Source organism: Chelonia mydas, chromosome 8 (genome assembly GCF_015237465.2).
Source record: "Chelonia mydas isolate rCheMyd1 chromosome 8, rCheMyd1.pri.v2, whole genome shotgun sequence".
Taxonomy (NCBI): Eukaryota; Metazoa; Chordata; order Testudines; family Cheloniidae; genus Chelonia; species Chelonia mydas.
In genome coordinates, this window is record NC_057854.1 from 48,212,283 (window position 1) to 48,232,601 (window position 20,319).

At 41.1% G+C, this 20,319-nt stretch overlaps 1 protein-coding gene across 8 annotated transcripts in view; it reads left to right on the top strand.

Annotated features, from left to right (window-relative positions):
- The window catches only part of RABGAP1L (RAB GTPase activating protein 1 like), a 556,714-nt gene that overhangs the window by 131,404 nt on the left and 404,991 nt on the right, over nucleotides 1-20,319 (top strand). For all 8 annotated transcript variants that reach the window (XM_007061167.4, XM_027823604.3, XM_043521568.1 and 5 more), the window contains exon 11: nucleotides 6,941-7,085. In XM_007061167.4, the coding sequence (XP_007061229.2) occupies nucleotides 6,941-7,085 (145 nt within the window). The remainder of the gene's footprint in view (nucleotides 1-6,940; nucleotides 7,086-20,319) is intronic.

Sequence of the window (20,319 nt, forward strand, 5' to 3'; positions counted from 1 at the left end):
CTGAACTCTCTCCATCCTGGGCTCTCTCTCTCACAGTGCCTTGCTAGTGACCAGCAGCAAACCCCTCCAGGTGCTGTTATCACTCAGCACAACCACATGTGGAGACCCCACACCCAGCTAGATTGAATGAATGCTCCCAGAGCCACTTATGAATCACACATGGAAAGGCACCTGAGCCAAATCCCCCCAGTTTCCAGCACTGTACCCCAGAAATATACCATCTTGCACGGCTCAAGATTGGCAGTGCAAATTTATTAATTGGTTCATCTTTCATCAGTGGAAGTGGATATACACCAGCCTTTTCAAAACTTGAGGAGATTTGCCCCACACTTCATACAAACTCACTGGTAAAGATCAACAGTAAAACAAATTTATTGACTATAAAAGATCAATTTTAAGTGAAATTAAGTGCTAGGCAAAAAGTCAGAGTTGGTTACCAAAAGAAATAAAATATAAACACGCAGTCTAAACTCTCAACCCGATTAGACTGGGCAACAACTAGACTAAGCAGTTTTTCTCACCCCACTGGATATTGCAGTCCTTAATACACAGATTTCACCCTTGAAATCTGGGCCAGTGCCCTCAGTTGGAGTCTTCAGAATGTCCTTGTTGCTTGCAGCATAGGTGGGTGAAGGAGAAAAGTCCAGCATGGGCCCCCTGTGTTTGGTTTTATATCCTCAGTCCATGTGCTTGGAAAACACAAGTCCAGGCATGTCTGGGTGGGCATTGCTGAGTCTCTAGGCAAGGTTGAACAATTCCCTTGCTGTGGCCTCATGCAGGTGAGTCATTGCATTGTAGCTCCCTCGCTGGACAATGGTTGTTGCTGCGTTGATTGACATCCCGCGCAGGTGTTGGTCACTTTCCTTGCTGTTGCCTCTGGGGAGCTAATATCTGGTTGATCCCCCAAATTACAGCGTGTTTTAGTGACAACCCTACAACACAATTCTCATAACTTCATGTTAGGGCTGTCAATCACATTTAACTCATATGATTAACTCAAAAAAATTAATCGCCATTAATTGCACTTATAACAATAGAATACCAATTGAATTTATTAAATATCTTTGGATGTTTTTCTATCTTTTCAATACTGATTTCAATTACAACACAGAATACAGAGTGCACAGTGCTCACTTTGTTATTATTTTTGATTACTAATATGTGAACTGTAAAAATGATAAACAGAAGAAATAGTATTTTTCAGTTCACCTCATACAGGTACTGAAATGCAATCTCTTTATCATGAAAGTGTAACTTACAAATGTAGATTTCTTTGGTTACATAACTGCACTCAAAAACAAAACAGTGTAAAACTTTAGAGCCTACAAGTCCACTCACTCCTACTTCTTATTCTGCCAATTACTAAGATAAACAAGTATCAGAGCGGTAGCCATTACAGTAACTCCCTTCTCTGCATGTGCCAGTATATTTATGCTTGTATCTATAATTTTCACTCCATGCCTCTAAAGAAGTGGTTTTTCACCCATGAAAGCTTATACCCAAATAAATCTGTTAGTCTTTAAGGTGCCACCAGACTCCTCATTATTTAAGATAAACAAGTTAGTTTACATTGATGGGAGATACTGCTGTCTGCTTCTTATTTACGTCTCCTGAAAGTGAGAACAGGCGTTTGCATGGCACTTTTGTAGCCAGCGTTGCAAGGTATTTACATGCCAGATATGCTAAACATTCATATGCCCCTTCCATGCTTTGGCCACCATTCCAGAGGACATGCTTCCATGCGGATGATGCTCATTAAAAAGATAATGCGTCAATTAAATTTGTGACTGTATCCCTTGCGGGGAGAATTGTATGTCTCCTGCTCTGGTTTACCCGCATTCTGCATATATTTCATGTTATGACAGTCTCGGATGATGAGCCAGCACATGTTCGTTTTAAGAACACTTTCACAGGAGATCTGACAAAATGCAAACAAGGTACCAATGTGAAATTTCTAAAAATAGCTTCAGAATTTGACCCAAGGTTTAAGAATTTGAAGTGCTGTCCAAAAACTGAGAGGGACGAGGTGTGGAGCATGCTTTCAGAAGTCTTAAGAGCAACACGCCAATGCAGAAACTACAGAACCCAAACCACCAAAAAAAGAAAATCAACCTTCTGCCGGTGGTGTCTGACTCAGATGATGAAAATGAACATGTCTGTCCGCACTGCTTTTGATAGTTATCAAGCAGAACCCCTCATCAGCATGGAAGCATGTCCTCTAGAATGGTGGTTGAAGCATGAAAGGGCATATGAATCTTTAGCACATCTGGCACGTAAATATGTTGCAACACCAGCTACAACAGTGCCATGCGAAGACCTGTTCTTGCTTTCTGGTGACATTGTAAACAAGAAGCAGGCAGCATTATCTCCTGCAAATTGTAACCAAAATTGTTTGTCTTGAGTGATTGGCTGACCAAGGAGTAGGACTGAGTGGACTTGTAGGCTCTAAAGTTTTACTGTTTTATTTTTTGAATGCAGTTTTTTTGTACATAATTCTACATTTGTAAGTTCAACTTTCATGATAAAGAGATTGCACTACAGTTCTTGTATGAGGTGAATTAAAAATATATTTTTTTACAGTGCAAATATTTGTAATAAATACAAAGTAAGCACTGTACACTTTGTATTTAGTGTTGTAATTGAAATTAATATATTTATAAATGTAGTAAACATCCAAAATATTTAAAATAAATGGTATTCTAGTTATTGTTTAACAGCGGGTTTAATTTTTTTACTCACTTGACAGCCCTACTTCATATGCATTAATGATATACATATTTGGATAGAGAAATGACTTTCAGCAGATCATAACCTTTCCCCTGATACCTTACAAGGGATGCTTTATATATAATATCACAATTATATACAAATGAGGAATATGGTGGATTACAGGGTGTTTCCCCCAGGTACACAATGTTACAGCAGTCATTTATGGTATCCAGAAATTTTTCTGTCTGCATCCCTGTCTTGAGGTGACATATACCCAGTCAGTACTGAGATAGTTGAAATCCCTCATTATTGTTGGGTTTTCTGTTTTTGTAGTCTCTATAAACTCCCTGAGTATTTCACAATCACTGTCACCACCGTGGTCAGGTGATTGTTAGTATATTCCTGTTACTATACTCTTATTATTCATGTATGGAATTTATATCCATAGAGATTCGATAGTAAAGTTTGATTTATTTAAGTTTTTTACTATATTTGACTCTGCTTTCTCTCACAGGTAGTGACACCCACCCACCAGTGCAATCTACTGGAATTCTTACATATTTTGTGCCCCGTATTAGTGTCACGTGGATTATCATTGTTTCACCAAGTTTCTATAATGCCTGTTATTTCAATATCCTCATTCAATCCCAGGCACTCAGGTTCAACCATTTTAGTAATTAGACTTACAGCATTTGTATACAAGCACAATATTTAATTGTCTGCCTTCTTGTGATATTTCATGTGATGTCATCTACACTGCCCCCTGGTGTGTGGAAGGAGCAGTGAGGGAATGAATGTTATAAATTGCACCATTAAATGATCATTATTAATGAAAATCACTATACAGATGATTGTAATGTTATATAATGCTTTAATAATATCGATTAAAACACGTACCTTCCTCAGAATAACACACAACAGATTTCTGTGCAAGTTAGATTTCCTCCAGAATATTTCACTTCATTAGCCCCCCTTCCCTCCCAAGAGCTCTGTCTGTCATTATTTGTATGACGGGCTGTCTAGTTCAACCTAGGGGAGGTGGACTCAAGATACAGCATACTGCATATTCCCTCTGTGTGGCTTTCCCACGACTGTGAGTGTGTGATTTACATGATTTTGCATCCGTCCTTGCCATGCAGTGGAAGGGTGCATATGCTTCTTAGTATGTGTAAGCTTTACTGAATAATGTTCAGTAGAGTAGAATCCAAAGGTCCCCCCCATAGTTTTTCTGTCCTGCTTGACCCCCATAACTTGCAGCTTCCCATTATTATTCAGTTCTTTTTGGAATTATGTAGAGTTTCATACTCCTGCAATAAACATTGATCCATTTTCTCTAGAGATTTACACATTTAACTGATATTGGCTCAAGATCTGAAGAGTGGAGTCTGATCTTCTAATTTGTGTTGTATTGCAGTGGAATCACAACCCCTGTGGCTGACTTAAATGAATAGGACTGACTTAATTTTGCTGATCCTAAACTAGAATGACAGTCGTCGCCTTACTAAGGGATAAAACAGTTAGTGCTGAACAGCTAGTGATGTTTTTACTGTACAGTAAAGGCACAGACTACACTGAATGCCCACCTGACTAAATCAATCTCATGCAAGCTGTTTTCTTTGGCACTCCAGCTCTTCAGTTTTACAATAGAGATAAGTGAAATACAGTAGAATTTATAAAAAACACAAGTATGTGAAAATGTGGAAGACTGCTGCCCTTTCCAGTTTTAAAGAGCGTACACTATAATCCTTTTTATTTGATACTCATCATAAAATACAGTTTCTTTCTTGGTCCAAGTAAACTTGAGTCAGCAGGGCATGTTTCAAGGAGTACTTTGCCTTTTTTTGAGGTGATTTTTAGGGTATCAGTGGGAAGTAGATTGAGGGGGCATTTTTGGTGGTTAGAAGAGTCCTAAATGTTGGCAGTCGGCTAATCTGAAGTTCTTCATGTATTTTTAAAATGTTTGTTTATATGTGCCTTGAGTTTCAGACAAACACATTTTTTAAAAAATGACATTTAAACAGATTTTTGAATACTATCCCAAGTCCTCAGAATAATGCTAAAGCTGTATAACTGTAGTGTTCTCAATAACACCCCTCTCTATCCCTCCAAAAGGAATGTCCAAGACTTTGATAAATGATGAGATTATCAGTGTCGACATAATTGCTTGACCAAGGGCCTTGCAATTACCTGATACTGACATCCTGGGAGATGAAACGTGTATGCATTGATAATGGACCCAATGCCTCCCTGCTATATTTTACTAATCACAAGGGTAATGGCTCTAAATTATAAACTGTCGTTCAGCTTTCATCCCGCATTTCCAGAACTGTATGGAAAACTGATACTCCGAGAGAGAGAAGAGGCCCCACGCCCTGTTTTTTCGGTTATAATAGAAACAGGTCTGATGGACTGATCAGAGTAGGGGGGGAATGCTTGATTTTGTCCAACCACAGGCAGTCCAGATTTAGACTAGCCCATGGAACAGTTCCACCAACTGGAACTGAAACTAGAGGAGGTATTTAGGGTGGAAGATGTTAATTACTGCGGGTGGAATTGGCGAGCAAGCTGGAGTTAATGCTCCTTTTTTGAATGAAAGGTGCCAGGGGCTCTTAAATGACAAGTGGTCAGTGCCTTGGTTTTACACAGCAGGTTCTCATATGTCCCTCTTATTTTTTGCTGACAGAGGAAACAGTAGTATCTTATTCTAATACTTGGTAACTTTTTTTTTCTTTGACTTATCCTTTATTGGATATTCCTTTTTTCTCATGTGGTTAACACCGTGCTTCTGAGACAATTTTAACACTATCTCTGTAAGACTGCTTTCATTTGATTTTTGAGGCTGACTTTACATTATTAGCCTGTTTGAAAAATGACTTTATTTTAACTGTGATTATGTAAGGTTTGCAAAGAATTAAGCAGGCTTAAAAACCTGTGATCTAAAACTGGTCTTAAAATGTACTTTTTGGCTTTACTTTATCTCCAGTTCACTTAATAACAGCTATTTGGCTTTATTATTGGACAACCATATGAAAATAAATGAATCACGGTACTTTTTGAATAATAATATTGAGTACATCAGAGAAGAAACTTTTTTACATGGGGGTGGGGAGTAAGGAGAGTTGTATATACTGTTCTCTGATTTCTGGGAAGTGAAGCAGCTGGGGCACATGTTGGAGAGGAGACATCTAGGAACAGTCTTGGTGTCTGGTTCTTTTCTCTTTGAAGATTTAATGTGGACACACTAAAGAGTTATTTTACTGATTTTTTTTTTTCTTCTAGACTTATCAAATTCATTTATCCAATCTTCAAGATTTAAGTACATTACATTTTTAAAAATATGAAGTACAAGTTGTTTTAATCAACAAAAAAATTTGATGGGTCTTTAATGGATCTTTTGTCACACTTGATTCATGCTAAATAAAGAATGTCAGAAAATGTATTCCTTTCAGTGTGCCTTGAAAGTTATCAAACTTAGGCACAGTCAGGTATGAAGCTACTTTTGAGTGTCAAGTGCCCTCCAGTGAGAGTGCCTTATTCCCCAAATTGTTATAACTAGGGATATTGAGCTCAGGCATCCCAGCTAATTTGAGCTACTGGTAAAACATAAATACACTGGATAAAAATCCTAAAGCGCTCGTGGGATTAAATGGAAGATATTGTGGTCCCTGGAGCACAGGTGAATGTGTGCACTGTACACAACCGACTTCTAAGGATCCTTTCATAGCACGTTGCTCATGCAGTGCGCATTGTAATCTTTCTGATGCGCAACATGCTACCTACTGCCAACTCTCAACTTTCTACAAAATGGCTAAAAAACTTGGTTTCTCAAAAATGCTTGGTACTTTTTTTAATCACAATATTTTTCCTGTCTGTCTTTGCAATTTTTTCTTGAAGCAGACCCCTCTCTGTCTCAGTTTGTTACATTTAAATTGTAAAGTTTGTGTTATAATTCCTGAAATACATAAAGGTTCTTGCGGGAGGAGCTTTGACAATAATTGTCGTTCTGCCTGTTTTCATTGCTGTTTTTCTTCTTCCTCAAATTACATTCAGCAATGTCATATACTAATTTCAATGCACATGTGCAACTTCCATTGAAATTGGACAGAGTCTTGCCCCCAAACTACTATATCAGTCCTTGGTTTAAGCCTATTTTGAACAAACCAGCAGAAACATGGAATTGGTGAATAGCAAGAACCTAACATTAAAACTCATTTTATGTCCTTATTTTTAGTCTGCAGGGAAAAGCCACACAAATGCTGGAGATGCAATTTATGAAGTTGTAAGTCTGCAGCGAGAGTCTGAGAGAGATGATGAATCAGTCAGTCCAACAAGTGGAGGGGGTCCGCTCTCGCCACAGGAGGATGAGGCAGAAGAAGGTAAGAGTAAAATGAACATGTAAAATTCCCGTATATGCTGCTTTTTTCATAGTTTTTCTGCCTTTTATTCCCATATAGATTTCTTCCTATTTGTGCCCGTCAGGGATGTATTATAATATTAAAAAAAAAAAAAAAAATCATCTGTCATTCACAACTAGTGCATCTTCACTACCAGCAGCAGTGCCCGACACTTTTAGACTGTCCTGTCTAGACTGTTTTATCCAGATGCAGCAGCAAACAGGGTGCATCCATACAGCACTCTGCACCAAAACTTGCCATTCCTCCTCACCTGTTAGGCTAACAAGATAGCAAGCTTCTGTTAAAGGGTTTTTCTTCCAATCAGAGTCCATTATTCTCTAGAAAGAGCTCTCATAATTAACAGTGATGCCAGGAAGCTCTTAGCTCTTTATAGTAGTAATGATTTCTGACTCAATCCCTGGTGCCTGTGGATCATTTTTATATAACTTAAAAATTATTTGTGGATTTTTTCCTTCATGCTATCAATCTATCCTGAATATATTTTAAATTTGTAGTAAGTGTCCTTTCAGCAGCTTGTTTGATGGAGCAGGCATCAATTACTATTGCACAATTAATTCCTTTTTTCCCAGTGATTATTATTGAGAATAACAAGTGATTGTTCCAGAATGTAATGAACACTGTGCTATTAGAGAATAAATATTCTCTAGAGCTTGCCCTCTTGATGTTGTGTAAAACAGTTTTATTTAAAAATAGGGTAAATAAGAGTACAGAGGTGTGCACAGCAGGAAAAATAAAATGGTAAGTTAAACCTAATGTTAGTTTCCATATGTTAAATTCAAAATACTTGCAAAGGAAATAATCCTCTTTTAAAAATGTCATTACGATGTAACACTGTTCTCATGGAAACTGCATTTAGAGTACTTGCCTAGAAGTTATCCGTCCTGCTAGATGTGCCGATTAAATGAGTCACTACCAGTTGTTCTACATATATTTCCATTCTTATGTACCTTCTTTTGCAGATTATTAATTATTATTATGGAAAAATATAATAGTTTAAAATTCCAAAGTTTTTTTCATTTGTATTTTAGATCTTGAACTAAGATTTATTTATTTGTTTAATTTCTGTTTCGGATCAGGGACCATAAAAACTGGCTCCATATTCCCTCCCGCCTCCCTTTTTACCTGGTCCTGACTATGGCATATATTCTGTATTGTAGGGACTTTCCCACCTCATAGGCTACCAGTTAGTTCATCCATGTATGGGTTTTGAAGGGTTGTTCTTTATTCTTGATGAAGTGCTGTTCCCCACTCTATTCGCTCCATCATTTTCCTCATGATTCACTGTGTGACATTTGAAGCTTGCAATATTATTTATTTATATAATGCCATAAAAGTGTATGATGCCTTATTTGCATCCTCTTCTTGCTTACTTACTCTTTGCAGCTATCTCAATTTCTGCCAACCCCAGGACTAAGCGTCCCGTGGTCCTTTGTGAGCTAGCTGACTCATGCCATGATTAGGAGTGGAAATGTCACTTTAAGAAATAGGACAGAATAGTCTTTCAGTCCATATATGAAGAGAGTGGTTCAGAAGGACTTTTGTGCTGCTGTTCTATTGGCGGACATGTGGATTTTCTTCCCATGGTGGTTTTAAGGTCATTAGCATTTTAATGTGAATGGGAAATACATTTCATTGTGTCCTAAGAGCAAGAACTTATAGAAAATCGGGATTGTGTTTTTCTAATAAATAAACCGTACCTTTGTTCTTACTGGTGCTTTGGTTTCATGACACTAACTTCCAGTTTGTCTTTTTTAAAGATGTCTGCAAAATCATACAGTGGCCATTTAGGAATTTTTCATATCAGCCTAACATACATTTCCATTACATTTTATCACTAGCATTGCAGCTCATATTTCTGTCAGCTCAGTCATCAAACCTGAGAGCTGGAGGCGGCTCAGAAATGTTCCCCTGCTTAGGGGATCACTATAGTCTTATTTAATTAATATTAACAGCTTGCTTGTCAAAGCAAAAGAATGCGTTGAACCTCCACACTAAATTGCCTTACCTTGCTAACAAGGTTGCTTAATTCAGACTATAATTTAACTAAAAAGAGATCCAGATATATATTGACTAAACTTTCTCTTATATGTTGTTGGAAGAGGTCTCAAGTGAAATGTATTAGGGTATCTGTGCTCGTGTTCATAATGCATGGTAAAGTAGTGGGAGAGTGAATTATTAATGTGTAATTTTGAATTTTGACAAAGTGCAAGGCGTGGCTGGTTCAAGCACGCTCATAGGGGCTTCCTTTGTAATCATTTTTTCATTTCCTCCCCCATTTAAATTTGCCCTGACAGAAGTCCCCAGACAAAGAGCCATCAGTGGCCAGGAAAGAACCCCAGAGGATGCACCTAGATGGGGGCAGCATGAAGCACCTGAAAGTGGGGGTCTGGAGGCATCCTATAGAAAAAGGGCAATATGAAATAGCTAGGAGGGTGGAGACTTAGAAGACCCCCATGAGGGGCAGCATGAAATGAAGTTAGGCAGCTGGTAACTAGTGAGGAAAAGACAATTCTCCCTCACCTCTCCTGGTCATCTAAGACCCAAACTTGAAGTTCAAGTATCCCCCTCATGCTGCTGTTTCCTCACATGCCTGGCCAAGCTTCCTGAGAACTGCTTCTCAGAACAGAACAGATCTTCTTTTTGGAGGGCTGGGAGGTGGCTGGGGAGGGAAGCAGTTTTCAGGCATATGAAGTACAGCACAGGGTTTCTCAAATTCACTCCTTATAGTGTGTGATGGAGGAATGAAGAATAAGTAGGCACTAAACTATGGCAAAAAAATGAAACTGTTGTTCATTACTGTTCCAGTGGTTACAGCTGAACTGATTCTCCCTGTTTTTCCTTCGACTGGGGGATTCTATAGCCTGCCAGAATTGGTCCTGGTATAAGGTCACCAAATTGTGAAAGGTGTTAGCCTCAGTTTCCTCCTCTTCCACACACATACTTGGGGGAAAGAGTATAAACTGGTTGCTTAGGAGATTGCTCATGGAAAGGCAGGTTTCCACATTTGAGGTCCTACGACTGGATTGATTGGGGGAAAGGGAAAGGTATTATTTTTGAGTTAATGTGTTTTGATTTCTAATAATACTGGTTACCCTTAGAAGACCATCCTTGATGACTCGGTCTGATTTTTTGTTTCTGCTGAGTCAGTCCACCAGCTCAGTGCTCTTTTGATATGAAGTTGATATACAGCAACTAGGTGTAAATAATTTCACGAATTAACTTTTCTTTGTATCTCCTACAGTCATTAAACTATTATTGCAATGATGGCTTTTGAGTTCTCTTGATATAGTTTTGTATGATTTCAAAAACTAGGCCTCCCTGCTGTTGCCCACGTAAAGTCATACTTAATATTCAGTGCTTTCAGAAAGTAGTTCAGAAGTAGGAAACAGATGATAAATAAAATGCTTTCTTTACAAATGTGCCAAAATTATACAAAAAGTTGAATTTATTTAATGTATGGCCAACTGTAAGATAGTTTTAATGGCATTGTTTTCCTAAGTAAACTTTTATATTTTTGTAAATTGGCAAAGAATAGTCTTCAAAAAGTGATTCCTCCTTTTTAAAAAAAAAAAAAAAGAAAAGAAAGAAAAGAAATAAGTAACACTTTATTAGTCAGGTGACACTTCTGGAGAGAGTAGCTTGATAATTAAGAAGCGTCTACCCAAAGGTCAGTCATCTTATAGAACATTCGCATGATTTCCTGAAATGCAGTGCTGAATGGAAAACTAAGGAACAGTCAGCCTTTTGCTATAGCAACAGATTTCTTAAAGATGATTAGGCCTCCACCATGGCTGACACACCAGGAATTGAATTGGGCGTCCTCCAGATATGAAAGAATGAGTCTCTGCACTGATGCTGGTGCAGAAGGAAGGGATTGTGCTATCGGAGCCATGTTGGAATGTGATTAAACATACATGAATCTTACTAGGGAGGTGAAGTTGAATGTTTTTGTTAACAAGTTGGGGGGTAGAGGTAGAACTTCAGGAGGGAAGAACAAATGTGTAGCAGAAGTCCCCTGGTCCTTGGACTCTTCTGAGATGGCTTCACTCTCCAGAAATAAGAACAAAGTAATAGCATGTGAGGATTGCGACGCGGAGAGAGGTTGGTGTTGCATATAGACACCATGAAATTCAAAGATGAGAGGGAGATCCAAGTGATGGAGGGGTCTAAAAGCTGCAGAGAAATCTGAGAGAGTTATGTATTGGAGGACCCAGAAAGAGAGAGTAGGTAAGGACAGAGTGAGCAATGTAAAATGATCTGATCATCTCAGAGTATGGTAAAAGACAAAAAATATAGTAAGACAAAAACACCACATCACCTGTGCATGAACAGTTTTCATAAAGTGATCACTCAATATCTAATTTTTCAATATTTGTCCTCAAAGGAAACTTGCACAACTTCTTCAAAAGGCAAGCCTATTAACTTAAATTCAAACTCAGATAAACAACAAAAGACATGAACTTAACGGGGACATGGTTTTGTGGCTCAGTCTAACATTTTGTAATACACCACACTGTCTTCTGTCCTTAATTGCCCACTTCAAACCCTGCATGCATAACGGTCTATGCCCCAATTGCCCACTTCATTTAGTCTGTCCCAACTGGTATTAGTGCAGACATTCTGATTTCCTTCCCCAGACTTGAAGAGCTCTGGGTAGCTCGAAAGCTTGTACTTTCCAACAACAAAAGTTGGTCCAATAAAATATATTATCTCACCCACCTTGTGTGTCTCATACTCTGGGACCAATATGGCTACAACAACACTGCAAAGTTTTATGAAGTTGACTTTGAAAGAAGAAAAGTTGTGGAGTGGGGAGGGATAGGAAACAGCATCCGATGAAGTGAACTGTAGCTCACGAAAGCTTATGCTCAAATAAATTGGTTAGTCTCTAAGGTGCCACAACTCCTCCTGTTCTTTTAGCAAGAGGAAAGAATCTCAGTGGCATCACCATGGTCTCTGGGGCAGGAGAAATGAGGATGAGAGAATCAAGGAGTTACAGAAGCAGAGTTAATGGAGGAGAGTAGTATCTCAGAATGAATTCCTATTTTGTGGAAATTACATAAGAACAAATAAATTACATAAGAACCGTTTGGGGGAGTAGTCAATTCTGCATTTTTTATACAAACTAAAAATAGCTGATATTTTGTTTAATTCATAAGAACTGTGTCAGAACCCAAAAACAGGCTTCTGCTGTTGGGTCCTCCCTCAACCAAATAGAACTTTAAATGTGCTTTGGCTTTTAATTCCCACGGTAGTCATAAAAACTAAAAACTAAAACCTGTTCAGTTCGTGAGGACAGTCTGTTAGAAGGTCATCTTGTCCTAGGTTCAATCAGAAAGAAACCTTGGTTGCAGTCCCACAAGATTTAACCTTTTTATACAACAGCTTCTAATGCGTGTGCAAATCCATAGTGTCTCACTTAAAAAAAAAAAAGAAAATTACACCTGAGATGAGTCAATCTCTCATTTTTACAGGTTGTACGTTCAGTTCTCTAACATTAGACCATTCTTACTGCATTGCAAGTTAACCTTTCAGTTATTAAAAATACATTGAATCAACTCCTGCAGCAATATTATTGTGCTATTGGGTAGTTTCTAATCCCTTTAAGTGGTGAAAAAGTTAGTACAGTATATTACTGTATATTTTTTTTCTCGCTCTGAATGATGTAAACACGCACTTGATAGTTTAGTTTGATTTATGTTCATACTGTAAAGTGAGTGATTCAAGTGTGAATTCTCAGTTTAAAAAAAATAAATATTTAAATGCAAAACATTTCCATGGGATGTAAACCTACCTAGAGTTGTATGACGTGAATTTTTCATGTCAAATGTTGAAATTTGGAATTTTATGGCTGCTTCTCTTCAAGAATTATTTTATAACTAAAGTTGCTAGCGGGCAGTAGTTTGGAGTTAGGGTTCTGCATGACATCCTTTCTTCTCTCTCCTGTACCCAAGTCTCCCCAACCCCATGAAAATTTGTCTGTGGGAACTCATTTGTGATTCAGGTCAGGAGTGGATGGGACAGGGATGATGGGTGCTCTGTGCAGCATCATATTCTTCCTTCTTCCAAATCCACAGGACACATAAGTGCAAGTTGTGGTGGACTGGGTAAGCATTATACGAGTGGATTCTCCCTTCTCTCTGTCAAACCCGCTCCCCTTGAGCGCTAAGTGATAGTTTCCATCTGCAGCAAGTTCTGTATGATAATCTTCGCAGCATAGGGCTGTTCTGTGAATGACCATGGCCCTCTGTGGATATCCTTGATATTCATGAGTATTTGATAGGATTCGATGGGTGGTTCTTCGATTGGTCTCTATATGTATTCCACATTTGGGTATGCATGTGTACCATGTGCCTGGGTTCAGAAATTTTTAGTACGCGGTGTTCTTTGGTCTGGGATGTGAAGTTACTCTCCTCGTACTCCGAACAGACTATAAAGGGTAGTGTGAACCGACACCTCTCCAGTTCCTTCATACCACCACATGGACGGAGTCAGAATCCTCCTTGTCCACTTTGATCTTTCTTTACTGTGAACCTGTAAATATAATTTATAAATAGTTGCAAATAGTTGAGTGTTTTTTTAGTGTTTTTATAGTTAGCATAATTAGTTTAGTTCTTCTCACCCCAGGGAGCTTCTCCTTCTGAAGAGGGACTATGCCAAGAGTTCCGGTGTTCAAGAATTGTCTCTCCTGCCCCTTTTCCATCAGCAACTACCACTAGCACGGCCTTTATTGCCTTGGGGAGACTCTTATTGCCATCAAGTGCCACATCTGCTGCTCCTTCCCCTCCCCAAACTCATAAGGGACAAAAGCTTTCTCTGCAGAAGCACCTCCTGGAGCAGGACGTGAAATCTCATTCAGATTCAGGCTGGAGAGACCTTCCCCATACCACGGCCTCAGACTATGAGCAGCAGACCTCCGAGCATGACTTCCAGAGTAGAGGCAAAAGCTCTTAAGTCTAAGAAATCCTCTCACAGGAGAAGGGGACGTGAACATAGGCATAAGGACAGATCTCTGTCCAGATCTGCTTCTAAGAGAGAGGATTCCTCCCCATCCTGTCAAAGTCAAGTGAGTCCTCATGTGAGGGTTCTAAAGAGTTAGGTCTGTATAACCCTTCTGTCCTAGAAGGACAGGCATGAAGGAAGAAGGATCCAATCATACTGGGTCCCGCTCCATCCTGCAAACCTAATAAGTGGTACCCAACGGTTCCGTGTAGGAGTTCAATGATGGGGATCCCATCCGATGGCTCCGATGTTCTCGCAGTGGCGTATTATCAACTGGGCCCACAGAACCTGTGCCCAAGGTCCCTGGCCAATGGAGAGACCCTGGAAAAATGGGCATCCCGCCCACAGCAGACAAGCACTGGGCAGAGCAGGGGAAGTCTTTGCACTCCCCTGACCCCATTCCCTGGCCGCAGTGCTAGGTGGGTGCGTGGGCAGGGGAAGCCCCTATGCCCCAACCCTGCTAAAAGACTGGGAGGGTCCAGTGCTCCCCAGCAGCCGCCCGGGCAGAGAGAGGAAGGGACGGGGCCAGACTCGGAGCCGGAGATGAAGGGGCGGGGCCAGAGCCTCTCCAGCTACGCTGGAACACTGCCTGCAGAGCTACTTGGGAGAGAGCCTGGCTGGGAAGGGGCAGCAGCCCGCTCCCTGCTCAGGCTCCGCAGAAATGTGGGACAGTGGGGGAAGCCCCAACGCCCCGACCACCGCTGGAATCCTGGGACTGGAGGAGATCTGGCTTCCTGCTGCAGCCTCAGGGCCCAGGTAAGGGGGGGGCAGAGCTTTCTGGTCTTGGGGCCATAGCGAGGGGTGGGGCAGAAAGGAGCCAATGGGGGCCATACTGGGGGGTGGGATGGGCAGGGCTGTTTGGGGCTGTGGGTGGAATGGGGGTGAGGCTGCAGGCAGAGGGTATGCTCTGGTCCAGGGCCTCACGAAACCTTAATCCACCTCTGGTTCTCCATGCCAGATTTCTCAAACACGACATTTGCATGACCTGGATCCACTGATCTACTCCTCAGAAGCCCTCGAAACACTGAGGACTGAAGCCTTTACCTTGCTGGAGGATGTCTTCACTCTGTCCTGCCCACAAGCTCCCTTGCACTCATGCTCGACTCCGTTAGAAACATACCTACATGCGGAGAGACCACCTTGTGAGGAAGAGTATCCTCCCATACTATGTCCACAATTTTGAACATCCTTCCCCTAGTATCATTGGCACTGCTGGTAGAACAGGAGCCTATAATTTTATCAAGTGACTGACATTCCAGATGAGGCTCCCTCTCCCCCCTTCTCCTACAAGGGAAACGAGACCAAAGAAGGTACTGGAACTGTCTACCTCCTTCCAACCACTGGTCTCAGATGCCTTACGCTCCTTCCCCTCTGGCCAATCCGTACTGGTCTTACTGGGGCCTGTGGGATCCATATAGTAGGCATCGTGGATCTGTGCAGGAATCACACCAACTATCCTCTCCTAGCCATTCCAGTTGGCTCTGTCAGAATTTAGGAGGAAGTCAAGCTGGATCCAGTTGTTCTGGTGGGTATATCATTCTCATTGAAAGAGGTGTTTGCTCCATCATCTCCCACTCTATCTGATGACCAAAAGCAGAACAGGAGTTATTGCAGTGTGTGACAACGGAGCTCCAGATATGTCTTTGAAGAAGACCAGGACACACAACAGCGCCTATTGGACATCCTCCAGGCCTCTGGCCCTTTGAAGGTGGCCCTTGCAGTTAATCAAGCCATTTTGGAACCCACTACATTGGTGTGCCCCTACCCCAGAGAGAGCTGAGAAAATATATTTTTTTGCCAGAGAAAGTGTCAGAGGTTTCTTCTGCTCATTAAGTTCCCAACTTCTTAGTGCTTCAAGTTGCTGCACAAAGGCCCAGAGTTCTCAAAGGCTACCCCAACTGATAAATGTGCAAAACATATTGACCTTTTGGGTCGGAAAGTGTCATCTGCTAGTCTCCAATTCAGAGCTGCTAACTATGAGGCATTGTTAGCAAAATACGATTTCCTGAATTATGCCAAATTTGCTGACTTTAAAAACAGACTTCCCTGCGAAGGTAGGGCCCAGTTCCAAGCCCTTACTGATGGAGGCAGGCTGGTGGCCAAGATGTCACTTCAAGTGACAGTAGATACTGCCTCTAGAGCCATTGTCACAGCTGTAGTCATGAGACATGAGTTATGATTGTAATTATACAATAGAATCATAGAAATGTGGGACTGGAAGGGACTTCAAGTGGTTATCTAATCCAGCCCCCTGCGCTCAGGCTAGGACTAAGGATTATCTCTAGACCATCCTTCCCAGGTGTTTGTCTAACTGGTTCTTACAGACCTCCAAAGATGGAGAGTCCACAGCCTCCCTAGTTAATTTGTTTTGAAGCTTAACCATCCATATAGTTAGGAAGTTTTTTGTAATGTCTAACCTAAAGCTCCCTTGCTGCAATTTAAGCCCGTTACTTTCTTGTCCTGTCCTCAGTGGATAAGGAGAACAATTTATCACATTTTTCTTTATAACAACCTTTACATAATTAGACTGTTCTCATCAGGCCCCCACACTTAGTCTTCTCCAGCTAAACAAACCCAGTTTTTCAGTGTTTCCTCGTAGGTCATGTTTTCCAGACGTCCACATCTTTCCAGAACTGGACACAGTTCTCCAATTGAGTTCAGTGCTGAGTAGAGTAGAAGAATTACTACTTGTCTTGCTTGCAACACTTCTGCTAACACATCCCAGAATGATGTTGGCTTTTTTTAGAACAGTATTACACTGTGACTCAATCATATTTAGTTTGTGACCCACATCATCCCCAGATCCCTTTCTGCAGTACTTCTTGCTAGGCAGTCATTTCCCATTTTGTATTTTTGCCACTGATTATTCCGTCCTGAGTATAGTACTTTGCATTTGTCCTTTTTGAATTTCATCGTGTTTAATTCAGACCATTTCTCCAGTCTGTCAAGATCATTTTGAATTCTAATCCTGTCCTTCAAAGCGCTCACACCCCTTCCAGCTTGGTATTGTCCGCAAACTTTATATGTGTACTCTCTGTGCCATTATCCAAATCATTTATGAAGATCCTGAATAGAACTGGCTCAGGATAGATCCCGGTGGGACCTCACTCGATATCCCCTTCCAGCTTGACTGTTACATATCACCTTATCTTCTAGGTTCTTACAAACTGATTGTTTGACTATTTGCTTCGTTATCTTTTCAGGTACCAAAATTAAGCTGACTGGTCTATAATTCCCTATAAGTCCCAGGGATACCTCAGGGAGGACCAGAATAACATTGAGAACCTTCCCTTTGATGAGTATAACCTCTTTAGTGAGAAGACCAATGAGTCTTATACACTTTAAAACAGCTGTTCTCAACTGGGGGTCCATGGCCCCCTGGCGGGGCCACAAGTCATTTCAACTGGGCCATGGGGCTCTGTGACTGAAACCCTGAGCCCTGGGACCCCCTGTGGGGCTCAAGTCCTGAGCCCATGGGCAGAGTTAGGGGGTGTGGGGGGTGTTGCTCCTCCCCCAAATTGCAGTGCTTTACCCACAGCGAGGCAGCCCCAGGGGCAACTCCACACCCTCGGTTCTTGGCCAGGTTGGAGGCGGGAAGCTGGAGCCGGGCATTGCAGGGCGGCTGGTGCCATGCAGCAAGCAGCTGTGGAGGTCCCCCGTCTCCTGCAGTTGGTGCCCAGGTTTGCGACTGCTCCTCGGCTTCCAGCCCCCTTTGACTGCTTAGGCAGCCAGTAAGAGCCTCCCTAGCTCCAGAGCCAGCAGAGCCCTTGGGGAGCAGCAACCACAAGGGGAGGCCGTCCTGGCGCACAGCCCCTGGTTACCCCTCTCCCTGGTAAGAAAACGAATTGGAGAGGTGTCTGTCCACACTGCCCTTAATACTTTCTTCTTTGGAGCACAAGTAGAACAATTGTGATATGTGGACCAACAGAGCTGCTCACTAAAAATTTCTGGACTCAAGCAAATCATGTGCATGCTTACAGATAGGGACCACACATCTTGAAGTACCTCCAGATACAGGTAAGTAACCTCTATTTCTTTGAGCCAGTTCCCCTCACTACTATTGCTTTGGGGCAAGGCCCACTCCTCCAACAGAATGATGAGTAGAAAAAGCTAGCAAAAATTTGAGGATTTTCCAGTCCCCTGTATGGAAACAGACCACATAGGATATCTTGGGGCCATAAGTGAGGTTCTTTTTAGGAATTTCAATTTTGTTTTAGGCTAAATTTGTAAAATTCTAATCACTGCACATTCAGTTTTGTGTGGGCAAACGTTTTGTACACTTTCGCACAGTGTGTGCAAATCATGAAATTTACATTGCGGACCTCATTCATGCACCCAGTAGTGCAAACTGAGGACAAATGGAGTATATGCATGGATGTGCTAACGCTTATACATATTAAAAAAAAATCATTGTGGAATCTGCATTGACACTTTCAAAAATCTGGTCTATCAACTCTGGTTCAATTCAGTTGGCTTTCTGGAATGCTTAAAAATGTGATTTTGATAACCATTTTATCTGCTAATCTAATCAAAGGCTAAAATATAGTCACTTCAATTTATGCTCTGTAAAATTGACATTTTACCTTTTAAATAATAAATGACAGTAAATCGGTGTAGCTTGTGCAGAGTGCAGAAATGAGCCAGCTCTTGAGATTGAACCACTGTGATCACATTACACCTGCCCTGCCTTCTTTACCTTAGTTGCCTATAAAATGGCATATTGATTTTTTTTTTAAAAGATCTCCTCATTGGTTTATCAAGTCTCTGGGGGGCGGGGTGTGTGTGTGAAGTTACCTATGCCCTCGATAACCTCTGTGACCTTTTTTCTGGTGTGTCTGGGTTCTGATGCAAATTACATTATAGGTTTTCACCTTTGTACCTTAGGTTGATTGACTTGAACCCTTACTGTTGTGGTCCCTAGGGGTTATGAATTGCTCCCACTAGATATCCAAGTATCTCTCGTTCCATGCTTTAAAATTAAATTAAAAAAAAAACTCTTCTCTTTCTTGCCTTTTCATAGAGATGTCAAACTCAGATGGTACAGTACATTTTGAAGGAATTTACATTTTTAGGAGCACTTATCTATTGTGCTGCATTTAATTGGCTTTGTCATCAATGTGGGTGTAAAACTAGTGAACTGTAAAGAGAATTATGCTGAATGAAGAGTGGGGGAAAATTATCTATTAAGATTTAAGTGAAGTATATACCAACTTCTAATTTTCCATGATTAGCACCCTTTTGTATTTGCTATTTATGAATATACATGAGTGGAGTCTTCTCTTTTTGTACAAATGTTTTTACAAACAAATTTTTGCTCTACAGCTGAGCAAACAAATGAGTAAACAAAACTTTTTTTGAGTAAAAATAGGGAAGGGCCACGATAAGATTTTATCTGAAAATGAGGAAGAAGCTAGGGATTAAGGCAGAGAGGGCTGGAAAGGTCTACTGGACCATGTTTGCTTCAGAGGCTGCAGGGAGAGGGACTATTGCTGTGTGCAAGTCAGGTTAGCCAATCTGCGCAGAATAGTATTGCTCAAATCTACCATCACATCACCCCATGAAGAGGAGCAGCAGCAGGGGGGAGATCTGGCAAAGATTCATCCAGAGAATCTCTCATCTGTGAATTGGGATTGCTGGTTCTTCTTTTTTAGGGTCTGTGCCACAATTCCACCAAGCAGTAGATTGGAAAGGGGGAAGAGGAGGGAAGGAGAGAACTGGCTCGTTGTGAAAACTATTTGCTATGGACATGGAAGCAGCGTGACACCCACCATAATATTGTTTAAATGCAGAGGCCACAACTTTATTTAAAATATTACCTAACTGGGGTAACCACCTCTAACTATCCAGTAAGGTTGTTCCACTGCAGCTCTCTTATGTGGTATACCTTCATGTACTATAAACTTGTGTGTGATTGTGAAGGTCATGCACCCTCTCCACCCTCAGCTCTGCTAAGGTACTCTGACTGGAAGCCCAAGTCTCCTGCCTTCAATGTGGAGAAGGAGAGAGAAGATGTGGAGTTGCAAGCAGCATGAGACACATCGGCATGACCCCTCGCCATGCTGTGCTGTGACCAGCGTCATTGCCCAAGTATGCCACTAGATTACAGCGCTCTCAGTAGGACCCTTTCTAACCTGCCAACTGCACTGGAATCTGCCAAAGTTGAAATAATTAAACTCCAAAGCCAGACCTCTTG